This window comes from Pygocentrus nattereri, chromosome 3, assembly GCF_015220715.1.
Source record: "Pygocentrus nattereri isolate fPygNat1 chromosome 3, fPygNat1.pri, whole genome shotgun sequence".
NCBI lineage: Eukaryota > Metazoa > Chordata > Actinopteri > Characiformes > Serrasalmidae > Pygocentrus > Pygocentrus nattereri.
This window is the reverse complement of record NC_051213.1, coordinates 602,171-627,170: the sequence shown is the minus strand read 5'-3', so window position 1 is coordinate 627,170 and position 25,000 is coordinate 602,171. Positions and strand designations below refer to the sequence as shown.

Genomic DNA, 25,000 nt, shown 5'->3' with positions numbered 1-25,000 from the left:
TGTCTGAACCGACTGTAGCCCACAACATTCTGTCTGAACCGACTGTAGCCCATAAAATTCTGTCTGAACCGACTGTAGCCCATAAAACTCTGTCTGAACCAACTGTAGCCCACAACATTCTGTCTGAACTGACTGTAGGCCCACAAAACTCTGTCTGGACCGACTGTAGCCCATAAACCTCTGTCTGGACCGACTGTAGCCCATAAAACTCCGTCTGGACCGACTGTAGCCCACAGAATTCTGTCTGAACCGACTGTAGCCCACAGAATTCTGTCTGAACCGACTGTAGCCCATAAAACTCTGTCTGGACCAACTGTAGCCCACAAAACTCTGTCTGAACCGACTGTAGTCCACAAAATTCTGTCTGAACCGACTGTAGCCCACAAAATTCTGTCTGAACCGACTGTAGCCCACAAAACTCTGTCTGAACCGACTGTAGCCCACAGAATTCTGTCTGAACCGACTGTAGCCCACAAAACTCTGTCTGAACCGACTGTAGCCCATAAAATTCTGTCTGAACTGACTGTAGCCCACAAAACTCTGTCTGAACCGACTGTAGCCCATAAAACTCTGTCTGAACCGACTGTAGCCCACAGAATTCTGTCTGAACTGACTGTAGCCCACAAAACTCTGTCTGAACCGACTGTAGCCCATAAAACTCTGTCTGAACCGACTGTAGCCCACAGAATTCTGTCTGAACCGACTGTAGCCCACAAAACTCTGTCTGAACTGACTGTAGCCCATAAAACTCTGTCTGAACCGACTGTAGCCCACATAATTCTGTCTGAACCGACTGTAGCCCACAAAACTCTGTCTGAACTGACTGTAGCCCATAAAACTCTGTCTGAACCGACTGTAGCCCACATAATTCTGTCTGAACCGACTATAGCCCACAAAACTCTGTCTGACCCGACTGTAGCCCATAAAACTCTGTCTGAACCGACTGTAGCCCATAAAATTCTGTCTGAACCGACTGTAGCCCACAAAATTCTGTCTGAACCGACTGTAGCCCACAAAATTCTGACTGAACCGACTGTAGCCCACAAAATTCTGTCTGAACCGACTGTAGCCCACAAAATTCTGACTGAACCGACTGTAGCCCACAAAATTCTGACTGAACCGGCTGTAGCCCACAAAATTCTGTTTGAGTTTGACTGTACAGCCGCTGTCTTGTGTCTGTTCATCAAGCAGTGCTCTGGAGCTTTATATAGAATAAAGAGTGAAAGAACAAATGTGGAGCATCCGTTTTGTTTTACGTCTGAAAAATGTTTTGTTAATCTAATTCTTTATAATTATATGTTGTGATTCATGGTGATTTTCTGTAGTCAGTGCTGATGATGTGTCTATTTTAGGTTCTGGAAGAGTTCACTCTGCCGTCTCTCCTCCGCTGTGATTCTCTCAATTCCGAGACTCGTTTTTCATCCCTCCTTCTGCTCGTCACACAGAGCTCCACCCAGAAACACCCCAGCATCCTGTTCTTCAACTGTGCACCTGCCAGGGTGAGACATTCCATCAGTCAATCAATCAATTGATGAACCAATCAAGCAACCAATCACTGAATCGATCGAGCAAAAGCACTGTGCGTCTCAGCGCTGCTGACCAGCACTAAAGCACAAACTGCACATTAGAGTCACTGCCTCAGCCGCTTTCACGAACAACCGTGAAACTTTTCCGTAGTTCCAGCCTCACTGGCACTGGTTCCTGTTCTGTGAATGTGCGGCCGTGGACTTTATTTGTGAAGGGGAATGGAATTTGAGGCGGAACTGAATCGAAAGCCAACTGGTTATTGTTAGTGAGCTGTTTCAGCGTCTCCAGCTAACACGGCTAATCTAGTGTTTGTCGTAGTCATTTTCACGCGTCGACTCTGGCGGCTCAAGTGACACCAACACCTGTCCTTCTGAGACTAGTAACTGATCTTAAGGCAATAGCGGAACATGTTTTACCAGCGCTTACACACTTCCGTTTCTTGTGAGCACATGAACGTACATCAGATGGTCCTTTATAATTTCTGGTCTAAAACTAATTTTAGCCACTGTTCACGCACTTCTCTTTCTCATCAGTCAGTCTCTACACGCTGCCCATCAGGTGTTTGGAAGCGCATAGCTTTCCTAAATATCTTTACTAATGAACTGACTTTTTCTTTTCAGTAATTTGACACAAACAGAAGGCCATTTAGATTTTGGTCAAATGGAAAGGTCACCTCTAAAAGGTATAACACCTCTAAAAGGTATAACACTGCCAAACTCTCAGCACGTCTGCTGTTTTAAGCAGCTCTGGACCAAAAGAGCTTTAATTTGGAAAACTGTCAAATCATTATTTATACAAGATGCTTTGAGTTTTCAATATAAATACGCAAAGGATCATCTCAGAGCTGCTTATGATGAACTAAGCCTGTACGGGGTTTATTACTGCGCTGAAAACTTTCACGAGCTGGCAGACTTTCAGATGTTGACGCTGATCTTTAGTGGTTCTCAGTGGCGTGAAATGAAGCCTGCAGGGCTGAAGGAGGAACCTGCAGACCTTTCAGAGCGTTCTTTACACTCTTCCTACTGCAGGATGGAATTACAGAGCGGGAAACTCTCTATCAGATCAGATGCATCAAAAACACGACAGCTGACCATTAGACACTCACTGTTTACCAGCTACGGCCTTAAATCAAATCAAATCAAATTTATTTGTATAGCGCTTTTTTACAACGGATGTTGTCACAAAGCAGCTTTACAGAGTTTCAGAAAAGAAAAAGTTTCAAGAGAACTCTAAGAATGTACAGAAACCCCCCGGTGGGCAAGCCAGAGGCAGCAGTGGCAAGGAAAAACTCCCTCAGAACTGAGGTAGAAACCTTGGGAGGAACCAAAGCCCCTCTTGAGCCTTAAGCCCCCCACCCCATCACTAAATCACCAGAACCACCCATTAGGGGAAAAGGGGAAAGCTTTCAGGGGCCCTGCCACTAGAGGGAGCCCACCAACCTGGATTCTGTGTTCAGAAACACAACAGTGGCGTATATCGTTGCTGTCAGAAGAAAACCTTGTATCTCCATTTTTGGCATTTTTCAGTTTTTGACATAATTTGAAATTCTCTGTTACTCTTTACATTGTTTGTAAATTTTGTGATGAGTGGCCTGAAAAAAATTACCCAGAATGACATGGGAAAAATTCCGGTTCCATTGACTTCCATTGAAAGTGAAGTATGTCTTTTCCTTCTCCTGTAAAGCTACTATTTTGGAGCAGCGATATACACTGAGTGGTCACTTCATTAAGTCCACTTCCCTGTTTCTACGCTCACTGTCCACTTTATCAGCTCCACTTACTGTATAGCTGCACTCTGTAGTTCTACAGTTACAGACTGTAGTCCATCTGTTTCTCTGATACTCTGTTACCCTGTTCTTCAGTGGTCAGGACCCCCATGGACCCTCACAGAGCAGGTACTGTTTGGGTGGTGGGTCATTCTCAGCACTGCAGTAACACTGACGTGGTGGTGGTGTGTTACTGTGTGTTGTGCTGGTCTGAGTGGATCAGACACAGCAGTGCTGCTGGAGTTTTTAAACACCTCAGTGTCGCTGCTGGACTGAGAACAGTCCACCAACCAAAAATATCCAGCAATCAGTGTCCTGTGGGCAGCGTCCTGTGGGCAGTGTCCTGTGGGCAGCGTCCTGTGGGCAGCGTCCTGTGACCACTGATGAAGGACTAGAGGATGACCAACACAAACTGTGCAGCAGCAGATGAGCTGTCGTCTCTGACTTTACATCTACAAGGTGGACTGACAAGGTAGGAGTGTCTAATAGAGTGGACAGTGAGTGGACACAGTGTTTAAAACCTCCAGCAGCACTGCTGTGTCTGATCCACTCAATGCCAAATCACTGCATTGGAGCACTGTATGGACACCTGGGTCAATTTCCTCAGATGATCAGTGACGTCCAGAGCTTCATCTGGGACAAAACAACCTGACTGCTTTGGAAACTGATTCAGTGTAAGTGAACCAGAGCAGGTTTCCATGAGTTTGAATCAATACCAAACACTTTCATCATAGATTTCATTTATGACACTTTTTATTCATGATAGAAGTGAAGAATTGAATTACTGTGTAATATATGTAAATTATATGTAAATGTTTTATGTAAGTGCTGGTAGGCTGGCGCTTGATTTCACGCACTGATGCTGACTGCATTCAGATCTGTGCTTGTTTCCACATTGCATGGATATTTTATGAATCAATATTCATTATGAATCAATAATGCAGTATTCCCAGGTTATAACCTGTTTGTGGACATCAGCTCCCAGACAGCAAAACACGACGAAATACTGTCATTTAATAAACACTGCTCATGTAAAATGTACTGTAAGTGATTTTAGTGTCCAAGTGTCCACAGTTTTTAATGATATACGACGTTGTTTGGTCACTAAATTCAGATTCATTAACACCTGTTTAAGTGCAAATTATAGTTAACTAACATTTAACTCATTATTCAATAAACACGTAATAACTAATTTTGAGGATTTTTATTAATGAATCTTAAACACATTTATAAGTTTAATTAAAATCTAATAAAATTTATTTGTAGCGCTTTTTACAACGGATGTAGCTCAGGCAGCTGGTCTGAAGCGGGTAGCAGGAGAGCTCGACAGTCAGTCGTCCTTCAGTGTCCGGCTGGACATGTGAGCGGTCATTTAGTCAGAAAAAGGCAGGGAGAGGGAACCTGTTTTATTCTGTTCAGTGTCTGTGAAACAGAGAATGTGGGATTTCCAGAGTGTGGCTAACGACTCCGGCAAATGATAAGTAAATGATGTTCTATGTCCTACGGCATTTATAAAGTGCCTGTATATATAATAAACAGTTAAGTTAAGCACTTTTTTTCCCAAATGGAGCGTGTTTGTTGTGTGAACTGAAGGTGAGTAACAGGAAAACTGAATCACTCTGTGTTTCTGATGCTGATGACTGTCCATCACAGGGTCCATTAGCAGCTACAGCATGAACTGACCAATAGGAGGCAGGCTAGCACACATTTCAGACCTGTTGCTCACACAGACGACTCCCTCCGTCCTTCTGACCTCATGCTGTGTGTGTGTGTGTGTGTGTGTGTGTTTGCAGGCGGAGCTCATTAGAGATGAAATACGGCGTGTGGTGTCAGATTACACAGACAGACAGAAAAGGTACTGAACCAACCTGTCCGTCACTGCCTGACACATGCTCGAGACAATGCCCACATGAGAGAGGGAGGGAGAGAGAGAATGACACAGAGAGAGTGAGAGAGGAGTTCACTCGTGAAAAGTGGACAGACCAGCTCTACCTGTATCTACATAACTTAAGAAGGTGTGACAGAGAGAGAGAGAGAGAGAGAGAGAGAGAGAGAGAGAGACAGGGAGAGAGAATCTGGGGGAGTTTTTCATTTCTCTGGACCGCCTGAGTGGACAGGTACACTTACAAGGACGTGGGAAGCGGAGCGAGGTACAGTTAGTTTCTATATGCTTATACACCTAATTTATCTTTATACGGCTTTCAACCTTTAAATGGCCTGTACACTTTTATACAGTGTGTGTGTCTGTATGTGGTTATACAGTATATACGTTTTATACAGACTATATATTTTATAGATCTTTATACAGCTGTTTATCTTCTGCTTTATATAGTGTGTCTACCTTTATGTATTTTATCACTCTGTATAAGTTTATATACATAATATAGTTTATACAGCAGTGCACTGTACAAATAATATTTTATATACTTTGTATCAGCTTTTATACATTATACATGTATCAATATACATCATTTACATACGTCACTTTATACGTTTCACATACGTCGAATTATACACTTTATATGTGTCAGTTTTACACTTCATACACATGTCAGTCTATACACTTTAGGTATGTGTCAGTTTATATGCTGTAATACTTTATTTGTCAGTTTATACACTACATGTGTCAGGTTATACACTTTATATATTCTGCCAGTTTATACCATTTAATTTCAGAACTTCTACAGTAAATTAAATCATTATTCATCATTCCAGGCAGCGTCAGTCTGTAGTCTGTGTTCTACCCCACATGTGCTGGAAAAATGAGCTGCCTTAGCTGTTCAGCACAGTTTCTCCAAGTAGCAGCTCCAAACTGTTTACAGACAAAAAGTGCTACTAAACAGTGAACAGCCAGAATTTTAACCTGGACTCTTTTAAACTGAAGAGCCAGTGTATTTACACAGTTAGCCTGCTGCTCACCATGTTTATCAAACTGAAGTCTCACTTTATACACTTTACGTACGTATCCGTTTACAGAGTCTATATACGTCTCGCTTTATACACTTTACGTACGTATCCGTTTACAGAGTCTATACCTCTCGCTTTATACACTTTACGTACGTATCCGTTTACAGAGTCTATACGTCTCGCTTTATACACTTTACGTACGTATCAGTTTACAGACTCTATATACATCTCGCTTTATACACTTTACGTACGTATCAGTTTACAGACTCTATATACGTCTCGCTTTATACACTTTACGTACGTATCCGTTTACAGACTCCATATACGTCTCGCTTTATACACTTTACGTACGTATCCGTTTACAGACTCTATATACGTCTCGCTTTATACACTTTACGTACGTATCCGTTTACAGACTCTATATACGTCTCGCTTTATAGACTTTACGTACGTATCCGTTTACAGACTCTATATACGTCTCCCTTTATACACTTTATGTACGTATCAGTTTAAAGACTCTATAAATGTGTCGCTTTATACACTTCACGTACGTATCAGTTTACAGACTCTATATACGTCTCGCTTTATACACTTTACGTACGTATCCGTTTACAGACTCTATATACGTCTCGCTTTATAGACTTTACGTACGTATCCGTTTACAGACTCTATATACGTCTCCCTTTATACACTTTATGTACGTATCAGTTTAAAGACTCTATATATGTCTCACTTTATACACTTTATGTACGTATCCGTTTACAGACTCTATATACATCTCCCTTTATACAATTTACGTACGTATCCATTTACAGAGTCTATATACGTCTCGCTTTATACACTTTATGTACGTATCCGTTTACAGACTCTATATACGTCTCCCTTTATACAATTTACGTACGTATCCGTTGACAGACTCTATATACGTCTCCCTTTATACAATTTACGTACGTATCCGTTGACAGACTCTATATACGTCTCCCTTTATACAATTTACGTACGTATCCGTTTACAGACTCTATATACGTCTCGCTTCATACACTTTACATATGTATCAGTTTAAAGACTCTATATACGTCTCGCTTTATACACTTTACATACGTATCAGTTTAAAGACTCTATATACGTCTCGCTTTATACACTTTACATACGTATCAGTTTAAAGACTCTATATACGTCTCACTTCATACACTTTACGTACGTATCAGTTTAAAGACTATATATGTCTCCCTTTATACACTTTACGTACGTATCCGTTTACAGACTCCATATACGTCTCCCTTTATACACTTTACGTACGTATCCGTTTACAGAGTCTATATACGTCTCACTTTATACACTTTACGTACGTATCCGTTTACAGACTCTATATACGTCTCCCTTTATACACTTTACGTACGTATCCAATTACAGACTCTATATACGTCTCCCTTTATACACTTTACATACGTATCAGTTTAAAGACTCTATATACGTCTCGCTTCATACACTTTACATATGTATCAGTTTAAAGACTCTATATATGTGTCGCTTTATACACTTCACGTACATATCAGTTTAAAGACTCTATGTACGTCTCGCTTTATACACTTTACATACGTATGCGCTTACAGACTTTATATACGTCTCGCTTTATACACTTTACGTACGTATCAGTTTAAAGACTATATACGTCTCGCTTTATACACTTTACATACGTATCAGTTTACAGACTCTATATACGTCTCGCTTTATACACTTTACATACGTATCAGTTTAAAGACTCTATATACGTCTCGCTTTATACACTTTACATACGTATCAGTTTAAAGACTCTATATACGTCTCACTTCATACACTTTACGTACGTATCAGTTTAAAGACTATATACGTCTCGCTTTATACACTTTACATACGTATGCGTTTACAGACTTTATATACGTCTCGCTTTATACACTTTACATACGTATCAGTTTAAAGACTCTATATACGTCTCGCTTTATACACTTCACGTACGTATGCGTTTACAGACTTTATATACGTCTCGCTTTATACACTTTACATACGTATCAGTTTAAAGACTCTATATACGTCTCGCTTTATACAATTTACGTACGTATCCGTTGACAGACTCTATATACGTCTCGCTTTATATACTTTATGTACGTATCCGTTTACAGAGTCTATATACGTCTCGCTTTATACACTTTACGTACGTATCCGTTTACAGACTCCATATACGTCTCGCTTTATACACTTTACATACGTATGCGTTTACAGACTTTATATACGTCTCGCTTTATACACTTTACATACGTATCAGTTTAAAGACTATATACGTCTCGCTTTATACACTTTACATACGTATGCGTTTACAGACTTTATATACGTCTCGCTTTATACACTTTACATACGTATCAGTTTAAAGACTCTATATACGTCTCGCTTTATACACTTCACGTACGTATGCGTTTACAGACTTTATATACGTCTCGCTTTATACACTTTACATACGTATCAGTTTAAAGACTCTATATACGTCTCGCTTTATACACTTTACGTACGTATCCGTTTACAGACTCTATATACGTCTCCCTTTATACACTTTATGTACGTATCAGTTTAAAGACTCTATATACGTCTCGCTTTATACACTTTACGTACGTATCCGTTTACAGACTCTATATACGTCTCCCTTTATACACTTTATGTACGTATCAGTTTAAAGACTCTATAAACGTCTCGCTTTATACACTTCACGTACGTATCAGTTTACAGACTCTATATACGTCTCCCTTTATACAATTTACGTTCGTATCCGTTTACAGAGTCTATATATGTCTCGCTTTATACACTTTATGTACGTATCCGTTTACAGACTCTATATACGTCTCCCTTTATACAATTTACGTACGTATCCATTTACAGAGTCTATATACGTCTCGCTTTATACAATTTACGTACGTATCCATTTACAGAGTCTATATACGTCTCGCTTTATACACTTTATGTACGTATCCGTTTACAGACTCTATATACGTCTCCCTTTATACAATTTACGTACGTATCCGTTGACAGACTCTATATACGTCTCGCTTTATACACTTTACGTACGTATCCGTTTACAGACTCCATATACGTCTCGCTTTATACACTTTACATACGTATGCGTTTACAGACTTTATATACGTCTCGCTTTATACACTTTACATACGTATCAGTTTAAAGACTATATACGTCTCGCTTTATACACTTTACATACGTATGCGTTTACAGACTTTATATACGTCTCGCTTTATACACTTTATGTACGTATCCGTTTACAGACTCTATATACGTCTCCCTTTATACAATTTACGTACGTATCCGTTGACAGACTCTATATACGTCTCGCTTTATACACTTTACGTACGTATCCGTTTACAGAGTCTATATACGTCTCGCTTTATACACTTTACGTACGTATCCGTTTACAGACTCCATATACGTCTCGCTTTATACACTTTACATACGTATGCGTTTACAGACTTTATATACGTCTCGCTTTATACACTTTACATACATATCAGTTTAAAGACTATATACGTCTCGCTTTATACACTTTACATACGTATGCGTTTACAGACTTTATATACGTCTCGCTTTATACACTTTACATACGTATCAGTTTCAAGACTCTATATACGTCTCGCTTCATACACTTTACATACGTATCAGTTTAAAGACTCTATATACGTGTCGCTTTATACACTTTACATACGTATGCGTTTACAGATTTTATATACGTCTCGCTTTATACACTTTACATACGTATCAGTTTAAAGACTCTATATATGTGTCGCTTTATACACTTCACGTACGTATCAGTTTAAAGACTCTATATACGTCTCGCTTTATACACTTCACGTACGTATGCGTTTACAGACTTTATATACGTCTCGCTTTATACACTTTACATATGTATCAGTTTAAAGACTCTATATATGTGTCGCTTTATACACTTCACGTACGTATCAGTTTAAAGACTCTATATACGTCTCGCTTTATACACTTTACGTACGTATCAGTTTAAAGACTATATACGTCTCGCTTTATACACTTTACGTACGTATCCGTTTACAGACTCCATATACGTCTCCCTTTATACACTTTACGTACGTATCCGTTTACAGAGTCTATATACGTCTCGCTTTATACACTTTACGTACGTATCAGTTTACAGACTCCATATACGTCTCGCTTTATACACTTTACGTACGTATGCGTTTACAGACTTTATATACGTCTCGCTTTATACACTTTACGTACATATCAGTTTAAAGACTATATACGTCTCGCTTTATACACTTTACATACGTATGCGTTTACAGACTTTATATACGTCTCGCTTTATACACTTTACATACGTATCCGTTTACAGACTCCATATACGTCTCGCTTTATACACTTTACGTACGTATCCGTTTACAGACTCCATATACGTCTCCCTTTATACACTTTACGTACGTATCCGTTTACAGAGTCTATATACGTCTCGCTTTATACACTTTACGTACGTATCCGTTTACAGACTCCATATACGTCTCGCTTTATACACTTTACGTACGTATGCGTTTACAGACTTTATATACGTCTCGCTTTATACACTTTACGTACGTATCAGTTTAAAGACTATATACGTCTCGCTTTATACACTTTACATACGTATGCGTTTACAGACTTTATATACGTCTCGCTTTATACACTTTACATACGTATCAGTTTAAAGACTATATACGTCTCGCTTTATACACTTTACATACGTATCAGTTTAAAGACTATATACGTCTCGCTTTATACACTTCACGTACGTATCCGTTTACAGACTCCATATACGTCTCCCTTTATACACTTTACGTACGTATCCGTTTACAGACTCCATATACGTCTCGCTTTATACACTTTACGTACCTATCCGTTTACACACTCCATATACGTCTCGCTTTATACACTTTACGTACGTATCCGTTTACACACTCCATATACGTCTCGCTTTATACACTTTACATACGTATCCGTTTAAAGACTCTATATACGTCTCGCTTCATACACTTTACGTACGTATCAGTTTAAAGACTATATACGTCTCGCTTTATACACTTTACGTACGTATCAGTTTAAAGACTCTATATACGTCTCGCTTTATACACTTTACGTACGTATCCGTTTACACACTCCATATACGTCTCGCTTTATACACTTTACATACGTATCCGTTTAAAGACTCTATATACGTCTCGCTTCATACACTTTACGTACGTATCAGTTTAAAGACTATATACGTCTCGCTTTATACACTTTACGTACGTATCAGTTTAAAGACTCTATATACGTCTCGCTTTATACACTTTACGTACGTATGCGTTTACAGACTTTATATACGTCTCGCTTTATACACTTTACATACGTATGCGTTTACAGACTTTATATACGTCTCGCTTTATACACTTTACATACGTATCAGTTTAAAGACTCTATATACGTCTCGCTTCATACACTTTACATACGTATCAGTTTAAAGACTCTATATACGTTTCGCTTTATACACTTTACATATGTATGCGTTTACAGACTTTATATACGTCTCGCTTTATACACTTTACATACGTATCAGTTTAAAGACTCTATATACGTCTCGCTTTATACACTTTACGTACGTATCAGTTTAAAGACTATATACGTCTCGCTTTATACACTTTACGTACGTATCCGTTTACAGACTCCATATACGTCTCCCTTTATACACTTTACGTACGTATCCGTTTACAGACTCTATATACGTCTCGCTTTATACACTTTACGTACGTATGCGCTTACAGACTTTATATACGTCTCGCTTTATACACTTTACATACGTATCAGTTTAAAGACTCTATATACGTCTCGCTTCATACACTTTACATACGTATCAGTTTAAAGACTCTATATACGTGTCGCTTTATACACTTTACATACGTATGCGTTTACAGACTTTATATACGTCTCGCTTTATACACTTTACATACGTATCAGTTTAAAGACTCTATATATGTGTCGCTTTATACACTTCACGTACGTATCAGTTTAAAGACTCTATATACGTCTCGCTTTATACACTTCACATACGTATGCGTTTACAGACTTTATATACGTCTCGCTTTATACAGTTTACATACGTATGCGTTTAAAGACTCTATATACGTCTCGCTTTATACACTTTACATACGTATCAGTTTAAAGACTCTATATACGTCTCACTTCATACACTTTACGTACGTATCAGTTTAAAGACTATATACGTCTCGCTTTATACACTTTACGTACGTATCCGTTTACAGACTCCATATACGTCTCCCTTTATACACTTTACGTACGTATCCGTTTACAGAGTCTATATACGTCTCGCTTTATACACTTTACGTACGTATCCGTTTACAGACTCCATATATGTCTCGCTTTATACACTTTACGTACGTATGCGTTTACAGACTTTATATACGTCTCGCTTTATACACTTTATATATGTATCAGTTTAAAGACTATATACGTCTCGCTTTATACACTTTACATACGTATGCGTTTACAGACTTTATATTCGTCTCGGTTTATACACTTTACATACGTATCAGTTTAAAGACTATATACGTCTCGCTTCATACACTTCACGTACGTATCCGTTTACAGACTCCATATACGTCTCCCTTTATACACTTTACGTACGTATCCGTTTACACACTCCATATACGTCTCGCTTTATACACTTTACGTACGTATCCGTTTACACACTCCATATACGTCTCGCTTTATACACTTTACGCACGTATCCGTTTACAGACTCTATATACGTCTCGCTTTATACACTTTACACACGTATGCGTTTACAGACTTTATATACGTCTCGCTTTATACACTTTACATACGTATCAGTTTAAAGACTATATACGTCTCGCTTTATACACTTCACGTACGTATCCGTTTACAGACTCCATATATGTCTCCCTTTATACACTTTACGTACGTATCCGTTTACAGACTCCATATACGTCTCGCTTTATACACTTTACGTACGTATCCGTTTACAGACTCCATATACGTCTCGCTTTATACACTTTACGTACGTATCCGTTTACACACTCCATATACGTCTCGCTTTATACACTTTACGCACGTATCCGTTTACAGACTCCATATACGTCTCCCTTTATACACTTTACGTACGTATCCGTTTACAGACTCCATATACGTCTCGCTTTATACACTTTACGTACGTATCCGTTTACAGACTCCATATACGTCTCGCTTTATACACTTTACGTACGTATCCGTTTACACACTCCATATACGTCTCGCTTTATACACTTTACGCACGTATCCGTTTACAGACTCTATATACGTCTCGCTTTATACACTTTACGTACGTATCCGTTTACAGACTCCATATACGTCTCGCTTTATACACTTTACGCACGTATCCGTTTACAGACTCTATATACGTCTCGCTTTATACACTTTACGTACGTATGCGTTTACAGACTTTATATACGTCTCGCTTTATACACTTTACGTACGTATCAGTTTAAAGACTATATACGTCTCGCTTTATACACTTTACATACGTATGCGTTTACAGACTTTATATACGTCTCGCTTTATACACTTTACATACGTATCCGTTTACAGACTCCATATACGTCTCGCTTTATACACTTTACGTACGTATCCGTTTACAGACTCCATATACGTCTCCCTTTATACACTTTACGTACGTATCCGTTTACAGAGTCTATATACGTCTCGCTTTATACACTTTACGTACGTATCCGTTTACAGACTCCATATACGTCTCGCTTTATACACTTTACGTACGTATGCGTTTACAGACTTTATATACGTCTCGCTTTATACACTTTACGTACGTATCAGTTTAAAGACTATATACGTCTCGCTTTATACACTTTACATACGTATGCGTTTACAGACTTTATATACGTCTCGCTTTATACACTTTACATACGTATCAGTTTAAAGACTATATACGTCTCGCTTTATACACTTCACGTACGTATCCGTTTACAGACTCCATATACGTCTCCCTTTATACACTTTACGTACGTATCCGTTTACAGACTCCATATACGTCTCGCTTTATACACTTTACGTACCTATCCGTTTACACACTCCATATACGTCTCGCTTTATACACTTTACGTACGTATCCGTTTACACACTCCATATACGTCTCGCTTTATACACTTTACATACGTATCCGTTTAAAGACTCTATATACGTCTCGCTTCATACACTTTACGTACGTATCAGTTTAAAGACTATATACGTCTCGCTTTATACACTTTACGTACGTATCACTTTAAAGACTCTATATACGTCTCGCTTTATACACTTTACGTACGTATCCGTTTACACACTCCATATACGTCTCGCTTTATACACTTTACATACGTATCCGTTTAAAGACTCTATATACGTCTCGCTTCATACACTTTACGTACGTATCAGTTTAAAGACTATATACGTCTCGCTTTATACACTTTACGTACGTATCAGTTTAAAGACTCTATATACGTCTCGCTTTATACACTTTACGTACGTATGCGTTTACAGACTTTATATACGTCTCGCTTTATACACTTTACATACGTATGCGTTTACAGACTTTATATACGTCTCGCTTTATACACTTTACATACGTATCAGTTTAAAGACTCTATATACGTCTCGCTTCATACACTTTACATACGTATCAGTTTAAAGACTCTATATACGTGTCGCTTTATACACTTTACATATGTATGCGTTTACAGACTTTATATACGTCTCGCTTTATACACTTTACATACGTATCAGTTTAAAGACTCTATATACGTCTCGCTTTATACACTTTACGTACGTATCAGTTTAAAGACTATATACGTCTCGCTTTATACACTTTACGTACGTATCCGTTTACAGACTCCATATACGTCTCCCTTTATACACTTTACGTACGTATCCGTTTACAGACTCTATATACGTCTCGCTTTATACACTTTACGTACGTATGCGCTTACAGACTTTATATACGTCTCGCTTTATACACTTTACATACGTATCAGTTTAAAGACTCTATATACGTCTCGCTTCATACACTTTACATACGTATCAGTTTAAAGACTCTATATACGTGTCGCTTTATACACTTTACATACGTATGCGTTTACAGACTTTATATACGTCTCGCTTTATACACTTTACATACGTATCAGTTTAAAGACTCTATATATGTGTCGCTTTATACACTTCACGTACGTATCAGTTTAAAGACTCTATATACGTCTCGCTTTATACACTTCACATACGTATGCGTTTACAGACTTTATATACGTCTCGCTTTATACAGTTTACATACGTATGCGTTTAAAGACTCTATATACGTCTCGCTTTATACACTTTACATACGTATCAGTTTAAAGACTCTATATACGTCTCACTTCATACACTTTACGTACGTATCAGTTTAAAGACTATATACGTCTCGCTTTATACACTTTACGTACGTATCCGTTTACAGACTCCATATACGTCTCCCTTTATACACTTTACGTACGTATCCGTTTACAGAGTCTATATACGTCTCGCTTTATACACTTTACGTACGTATCCGTTTACAGACTCCATATATGTCTCGCTTTATACACTTTACGTACGTATGCGTTTACAGACTTTATATACGTCTCGCTTTATACACTTTATATATGTATCAGTTTAAAGACTATATACGTCTCGCTTTATACACTTTACATACGTATGCGTTTACAGACTTTATATTCGTCTCGGTTTATACACTTTACATACGTATCAGTTTAAAGACTATATACGTCTCGCTTCATACACTTCACGTACGTATCCGTTTACAGACTCCATATACGTCTCCCTTTATACACTTTACGTACGTATCCGTTTACACACTCCATATACGTCTCGCTTTATACACTTTACGTACGTATCCGTTTACACACTCCATATACGTCTCGCTTTATACACTTTACGCACGTATCCGTTTACAGACTCTATATACGTCTCGCTTTATACACTTTACACACGTATGCGTTTACAGACTTTATATACGTCTCGCTTTATACACTTTACATACGTATCAGTTTAAAGACTATATACGTCTCGCTTTATACACTTCACGTACGTATCCGTTTACAGACTCCATATATGTCTCCCTTTATACACTTTACGTACGTATCCGTTTACAGACTCCATATACGTCTCGCTTTATACACTTTACGTACGTATCCGTTTACAGACTCCATATACGTCTCGCTTTATACACTTTACGTACGTATCCGTTTACACACTCCATATACGTCTCGCTTTATACACTTTACGCACGTATCCGTTTACAGACTCCATATACGTCTCCCTTTATACACTTTACGTACGTATCCGTTTACAGACTCCATATACGTCTCGCTTTATACACTTTACGTACGTATCCGTTTACAGACTCCATATACGTCTCGCTTTATACACTTTACGTACGTATCCGTTTACACACTCCATATACGTCTCGCTTTATACACTTTACGCACGTATCCGTTTACAGACTCTATATACGTCTCGCTTTATACACTTTACGTACGTATCCGTTTACAGACTCCATATACGTCTCGCTTTATACACTTTACGCACGTATCCGTTTACAGACTCTATATACGTCTCGCTTTATACACTTTACGCACGTATCCGTTTACAGACTCTATATACGTCTCGCTTTATACACTTCACATACGTATCCGTTTACAGACTCTATATACGTCTCGCTTTATACACTTTACGTACGTATCCATTTACAGACTCCATATACGTCTCGCTTTATACACTTTACGTACGTATCCGTTTACAGAGTCTATATACGTCTCGCTTTATACACTTTACGTACGTATCCGTTTACAGACTCCATATACGTCTCGCTTTATACACTTTACGTACGTATCCGTTTACAGACTCCATATACGTCTCGCTTTATACACTTTACGTACGTATCCGTTTACAGACTCCATATACGTCTCGCTTTATACACTTTATGTACGTATCCGTTTACACACTCCATAAACGTCTCGCTTTATACACTTTACGCACGTATCCGTTTACAGACTCTATATACGTCTCGCTTTATACACTTTACGTACGTATCCGTTTACAGACTCTATATACGTCTCGCTTTATACACTATATATATATATATATATATATATATATATATATATATACCCTGTTAAAAAAATAAGGGAACACTCAAATAACGCATCCTAGATCTGAGTGAATGGAATATTCTCATTGAATACTTTGTTCTGTACAAAGTTTAATGTGTTGACAACAAAATCATAAAAATCATCAATGGAAATCAAATTTATTAACCAGTGGAGGCCTGGATTTGGAGTCACACACACAATTAAAGTGGAAAAACACACGACAGGCTGATTCAACTTTGATGTGATGTCCTTAAAACAAGTCAAAATGAGGCTCAGTATTGTGTGTGGCCTCCACGTGCCTGTATGACCTCCCTACAACGCCTGGGCAGCTCCTGATGAGGTGGCGGATGGTCTCCTGAGGGATCTCCTCCCAGACCTGGACTAAAGCATCCGCCAGCTCCTGGACAGTCTGTGGTGCAACGTGGCGTTGGTGGATGGAGCGAGACATGATGTCCCAGATGTGCTCAATCGGATTCAGGTCTGGGGAACGGGCGGGCCGGTCCATAGCTTCAATGCCTTCATCTTGCAGGAACTGCTGACACACTCCAGCCACATGAGGTCCAGCATTGTCCTGCATTAGGAGGAGCCCAGGGCCAACCGCACCAGCATATGGTCTCACAAGGGGTCTGAGGATCTCATCTTGGTACCTAATGGCAGTCAGGCTACCTCTGGTGAGCACATGGAGGGCGGCCCTCCAAAGAAATGCCACCCCACACCATTACTGACCCACTGCCATACCGGTCATGCTGAAGGATGTTCAGGCAGCAGATCGCTCTCCACGATGTCTCCAGACTCTGTCACGTCTGTCACATGTGCTCAGTGTGAACCTGCTTTCATCTATGAAGATCACAGGGCGCCAGTGGCCAATTTGCCAATCCTGGTGTTCTCTGGCAAATGCCAAGCGTCCTGCACGGTGTTGGGCTGTGAGTACAACCCCCATCTGTGGACGTTGGGCCCTCATACCATCCCCATGGAGTCGGTTTCTAACCATTTGTGCAGACACATGCACATTTGTGGCCTGCTGGAGGTCATTCTGCAGGGCTCTGGCTCCTCCTGCTCCTCCTTGCACAAAGGCGGAGGTAGCGGTCCTGCTGCTGGGTTGTTGCCCTCCTACGGCCTCCTCCACGTCTCCTGGTGTACTGGCCTGTTTCCTGGTAGCGCCTCCAGCCTCTGGACACGATGCTGACAGACACAGCAAACCTTCTTGCCACAGCTCGCATTGATGTGCCATCCTGGATGAGCTGCACTACCTGAGCCACTTGTTTGGGTTGTAGAGTCCGTCTCCTGCTACCACGAGTGTGAAAGACCACCAACATTCAAAAGTGACCAAAACATCAGCCAGAAAGCAGAAAGGTACTGAGAAGTGGTCTGTGGTCCCACCTGCAGAACCACTCCTTTATTGAGTGTGTCTTGCTAATCGCCAGTAATTTCCACCTGTTGTCTGTTCCATTTGCACAACAGCTGTGAAACTGATGGTCAGTGTTGCTTCCTAAGTGGACAGTTTGATCTCACAGGAGTTTGATTTACTTGGAGTTATATTGTGTTGTTTAAGTGGTCCCTTTATTGTTTTGAGCAGTGTGTATATATATATATATATATATAGTTTACACACTTTGTCTCAGCTTGTATAGTTTCTGCACACTGGGTTTCTACACTTTATACAAATAACAGTTTAATCACTGTGTTTATACACTCCATGCAGCTGATCCTCCTTCTGACTGCTGTGTTTACAGTCTGTGTAATTTAGCTTTATAAGTGTGTGTGTTAGTGTTACAGTAATGGTGTGTGTGTATGAGTCTCTGAGTGACTGAGTGTGCTGTTGTCTGTTGTGCAGTGTGTAACAGTGTGTGTTGTGGTGACGGTTGACTGGTGCTGTTTATGTGTATCAGCTCTGTGACTGACAGCACCATGGGAGCTTATTCAGCATCTACACCGGATACTGAACACTGTGTGTGTGTGTGTGTTTGTGTGTGTGTGTGTGTGTCAGGGCTGGCCTGGTTGGTGTGTCTCCTGTTGTTTTGGGAGTGGCCCATTATTATCAGTGCATTCTATTGTATTTATATACTTACATATTATGAATGAGAAATAATGGCGCCGCATTAGAAGAGGAAACACTGGATATTCTACACCCATAATAAACACACACGCTTACTCATGCTGGACAAACTGTCTGTCTATCATGACAATATGATATTACAGGACTTGCCGCTGCAAAATAGACCATAATCAGTTATAAACTACGTATAGAATAATTACATCCAGGGTTTTTTCTCGAGTTTTGCTGCAGTAACAGCCTCAACTATTCGGGATAGGCTTTGCCCTAAATGTTGGAACCTAGCTGTGAGGTCTTGATTGCATCCACAAGAGCAGTTAGAGTTAATATTTCAGCTCAGTTCAGTCATCCTGTAAGAAGTTAACCAGAGTCAGAGATCAGTCTAGAGATCTGTGAGTCAGGAGGAAATAAACTCTTCCGTTCTAGACTCTGTTATTCCGAGTCAGTAATTCAGACAGTTATTCTGACGGTTGGGAAAAACGTTCCTTTCAAATGAGAACAAGATCGTATAAACACCAAGAAGTATAAACACCATGTGTGGACAGCGCCACTTTACTTTGGGTATCGCGATTCAGGGAAAAATGGGGCAACAGTTAACAGATTAGACTCAGTATTGAAGATGTGATTTAGAAAACTCTAAATATTCATAACTAAAAACTCTTTGGACCACAGCCCTGATTTTTATCATAGAAATCCACGACAGGAGCAAACAGGCCGCAGGTGTTTTGGCATGGAAATAGCCCATTTTGTCTTTGCAGCTATAACAGCCTTCTGTGAGTCTTTCTACAAGATGTTGGAGAGAGTCTGTGGGAATCTGTGGTCATTCAGCCAGAAGAGCATTGGTGAGGTCAGACACTGATGTAGGTCGAGAGGGTCTGGCTCACAATCTCCGTTCCAGTTCATCACAAAGGGGTTCAGTGGGGCTGAGGTCAGGGCTCTGTGAGGCCACTGGAGTTCCTCCACACCAAACCAGTCACTCCATGTCTTTAATGAGCTGCTTTGTGCTCAGGGACTGAGTCCTACTGGAACAGGAAAGGCTCTTCCCCAAACAGCACCTTATATAAGGAAGCTTCCAGGTGCGTCGAGTTAGTCTAATTGATCCATGGCACCTTGCTGCCGACGCCCTCTACTGGCAGCAGGTGGCGCGGGCTGGGCGCCTTGCTGCCGATGCCCTCTGCTGGCAGCAGGCGGTGCAGGCCGAAACCTTACAGTTGTTGCTCCTAGATGCTTCAAATTAACAGGGCACGCATTTTAGTAACTGATCTGTTGGCAAAGATAGCGTCCTGTGACAGTGCCATGGTTAAAGTCACAGGTCCTGTGTGATTCATTCTACTGCCAGTGTTGGCTGTGGAGATGCATGGGTGTACGTGAGCAATGAGTGAGACTAAAACACCTGAACTCAGTAATGAGGATGTGTGTCCATATACCTTTGGCCCTATAGTGTGTACTACAGTGTCACTCTAAATATGCAACGTGCCCTTTTTCCCAAAATGATCCGTGCATGGTCCGGCCTGTACTGGGCATGGTGACCAAAGGCTAATGTGTGCTCACTGCTTTTCTGGGGAGATTATACAAGCTGGGTCAGCAATGGGGCCTTAAAGCAGCTAAAAGCAGCCATTGGAAGGGCTCTAACAGTGAGCATGTGGCTCTCAGTCCAACATCACCTTCATCATCATCAGCTCTAAAGATCTTCATCAGCTGAGTCAGCTATGAGTCTGAGACTGTGAAGGACGCCGCGTTCATGCGGTTGAATGACTACACTCCAGCAGAGGTGCTGTTACTGTACACACGATTAAAATCAATTTCATGTGTAATTTAAATCGATTTAACAGATAATTTGGTGGAACTTCCTGTAAATCCTGCTTATAAATACAAGCATTACCTTTTAATGCCTGGCATAAACATGGATAATTAGTGGTCATGATTACATGAATTATTACAAGCAATCTTTATGGAGTCATATATACTCTTGGTCTTAAAATGAGTTGTGTACTATTGAACCTATTATACATGCAACTGCAGTGCATTATGGGAAGTTAATACATAATTTTACTCAATTTTATTTTGAGTGTTGGCACATAGAATATAACTTCATTATACGCCGTGTAATATACACTATATGGACAAACGTATTGGGACACGGCTCTTAATCACTGAATTTAGATGTGTCATCCAGTCTCGTGGCCTCAGGTGTGTAAAATCAAGCCCCCAGCCCTGCAGCCTGCCTGTTCTGTCAATCTTTCAAATTTGCTCTGTCAGTTTCTGAATGATCTCAAACACTGAGACTGTTTGACTGAACTGAGCTGAAATATGAACTAGGTGTTAATACAACACTAACAACATTAGTTAGATTTGACCTGATTCAATCTTTCAGTTTTCAGAATTTATTATTATTATTAATTATTATTATTATTATTAGCATTCTTACATTTCCATTTTCTATCTTCTTTATGTGGGGCAGTCGTGGGCTGGAGGTCAGGGAACCAGCCCTGTGGCCAGAAGGTCGCCGGTTTGATCCCCAGAGCCGACAGTCCATGACTGAGGTGTCCTTGAGCAAGACACCTAACCCCCAACTGCTCCCCGGGTGCTGTGGATAGGGCTGCCCACCGCTCCGGGCAAGTGTGTGTGTGTGTGTGTGTGTGTGTGTGTGTGTGTGTGTTCACAAGTGTGCATGTGGGTGTTTCACTGCACAAATGGTTGTAAATTCTATAAATATTCAATTCTAAATGTAATATTTTACGCTGCACCAAAATATTTTGAATGGTTGAAATCAAAATCTATTTTATGGCCTTATGTTTTCTTAATAATATATAAAGAATGTATAATGAATTATAAATATGTTAGAACTATTTTTGGTCAAATGTTAGTCCTCATGTTAAAAAAATAACTTCAATATCAATAAACTATCAAATAGAACAACTCTGCATTTCCAGATTCATTTTTATGTGTCAGAGCATTTTGAAATTTTGCAGAATTGCAATGAAAAAAATAAAACATTTACGCTTTTTTTCCCAGTGGAATCCATGACATGATCAGATGCTCCCTGGGGAGCATTTCCCTGGAAATACCAAGATCTGTTTGAGTCATTAACATTTAATCCTTCAGTTTTGTTTTGAGTTCAGTTTGATTCTCCTGTTCTGCTTCAGTGTGAATCGATCTTCTCGCTCACGGAGCTTCAGCGTTTTAGTTTAGACTAAAGATAATGCTTTCGGTTGGTTACAGTCATTATTCCACTGAAATAGCAACACTTTTACAGCTGTGCTGCTCTAGGCTGGATGCTGTAGTATTTCTGGCTCTATACACTGTGATATAGATACTATCTATACTATCAGAATGAAGCTTCTGAGCAGGTACAGTTTTCCTTCTTCAAGGTACAAACTTGTTAATGTTCCCTCAAAGGCACAGCGGTGGTTTTAACTGGGTAGTTTTGTACGATTTTCCAGGTGATTTGTAAATATTTACCTTTTCAGAGCCTATTCTTTAAACTGAACAATGAAATGAAAAGGTGGGCGGTTGGTGGATTAAACACAACTAGTGCATTATGGTACATTCGTGTTCCCTAACTAACGGCAGTGAAGACATATCTTTGAGAGTTCCACCCCAGTGCCAGCTCGGTGCTGATTTCACTGCTGATTCGGTCAGACCCGTATAATTCTCTAAGAATATGTTTTTAGGAGTTCAGGACTCGCACAGCTCAGTGATGTAACATCATTACACTGTGGGGTGTCCAGAAGCCTAATGGCAGTAGCGCTGAGCCAGCTAACAGAAGGTTGTGGGTTCCAGTCCCAGCGCTGCTCCCAGACTGGACAGCAAAATGACCAATTTCTCTGTAGTCAGATCAATATAGTTCAAATTAATGTCTATAAATTCATTTTAATGTACTAGACATATCCACTATACACTGTACTCCTCCTAGATAAGGATTCCCAGCGCTAGGGGGTTCTTTTTCTATATTGTTATATCTTTATATCTTTATCTATTTACATTGACAGTGCAGTGTGGTGGGGTGAGCTGAGGAGCAGGTGGAAAGGCAGTGATGAGTTTAGGGAGAAATTCTTTGTACATGTTCTACTGATTCCGATTGTGAAACACTGAACCCTGTATTAATAAACACTCCCCGTAGAACCGCACTGGATGAGCACGAAGCTACAGAACTGGTTGTGTGTGAGTGAATGAATAATGAGGGTTTTACATTCAGTGTGCTAACGTGGTCTTATTACTGATCTCCATGACTGGCTGTGTTTGTGCATCAGGTTGTCTCAGACGGGCAGTATGGATTATCAGGACATTCCCAGCCACCCCAGAGCACAAGCACCGTTCTCTCCCCCACCGTACGTTACAGGTCAGTTACAGTTCAGTATTTACTATGAATTACTCAGTAATCTACTATTAATTATTCTGTATTTACTATTAATTACTTGGTATGTACTGAGAATTATTAAGTAACTACTATACATTTTCCAGTAACTGCTATGAATTCTTATATTACGCTGAAGATCATTCGGTGTCGAGTAGAGCCTCACACTGAAAGCAAACTGCCAGACCTGAAGGAAGGATTCACAAAAGGCTGAGAAACAAGAGATATTATTGGTGGATAGTTGGAAAAGCCAAGGAGCTCAATAAGGAAGTTAAGATGTGTTTTATTTACTAAAGCAAAGTGTTGAACTGTGTCAACCATGTAAGTTGTGGAATACCCTTAGGGTAATAGAGTATCTCGTTGTTCTAATGAGGAACCACAGTCACGACAAACAGAAATGACAAACAGACTGGTTCCACTTCAGTGATGGGGTTTGTCAAGGCTGTCCACTGTCACCACACCTGTTTACCCTGCATACAGAGCATTGAATGAGAGAAGCAGGACTGAAAGATATAGGTCAAGGATTCAGGATTGATGGAGGAAAATCTGGAAGACCTGAGTGCTCTTAGAAGGAAAGTTAAGAAACAGAGTGGAAAGATGGAACTTCAGCTCGATATGAAGATGTTACTGGTGAAGGTGTGGAAGCGTTGGGTAATATTGGATTATTTGGATCATTTATTAACAAAAGATCCAACAGTCAATAAGCGTGATGCCGACCGGCACTCTGCAGAACTAGGATGAAGAAGGCTAAAAAGATCTTCACCTGTGATGATGAGTCTCTACAAAGAAAGATCAGTATCATCCAGGCTGTGGTCTCCTCTGTGGTTCTTTATGGGTGTGAAAGCTGTGGGACAGGAAGAATATTGATGCGTTTGAACTTGTGGGTGAAGACTTGTGACAGACAGTCTCATCGCTCACTCAAAGCCCTGATAACCAGCCTGAAGCTCTTGTTTTGTTGGTATTATGAAAAGAACCAGTTTATTGGAATATAAAGTTATTTAACTGTGAGGACAACCAGCAATAAGATAGGCGTACTTTCTTTAAAAAGATGACACTTCAAGGGTTCTTTAGTTAAGACAGTGGTTCTACATAGAACCATGAACACTGAGGATCATTTGCATCCTAAAATTGTT

General features: G+C 39.9%; 1 protein-coding gene across 2 annotated transcripts in view; it reads left to right on the top strand.

Annotated features, from left to right (window-relative positions):
* Positions 1-1,407: 1,407 nt before the first annotated feature.
* eps8l1b (eps8 like 1b) overlaps positions 1,408-25,000 on the top strand; it is a 47,204-nt gene continuing 23,611 nt past the window's right edge. Inside the window, exons 1-2 of one of the 2 annotated variants that reach the window (XM_037536818.1) lie at positions 1,408-1,499; positions 23,764-23,852. In XM_037536818.1, coding sequence (XP_037392715.1) covers positions 23,783-23,852 — 70 coding nt within the window. In that variant the 5' untranslated portion in view covers positions 1,408-1,499; positions 23,764-23,782. Of the gene's footprint in view, positions 1,500-5,201; positions 5,443-23,763; positions 23,853-25,000 lie in introns of those variants that run through there. The other variant, XM_037536817.1, reaches the window with a different exon arrangement.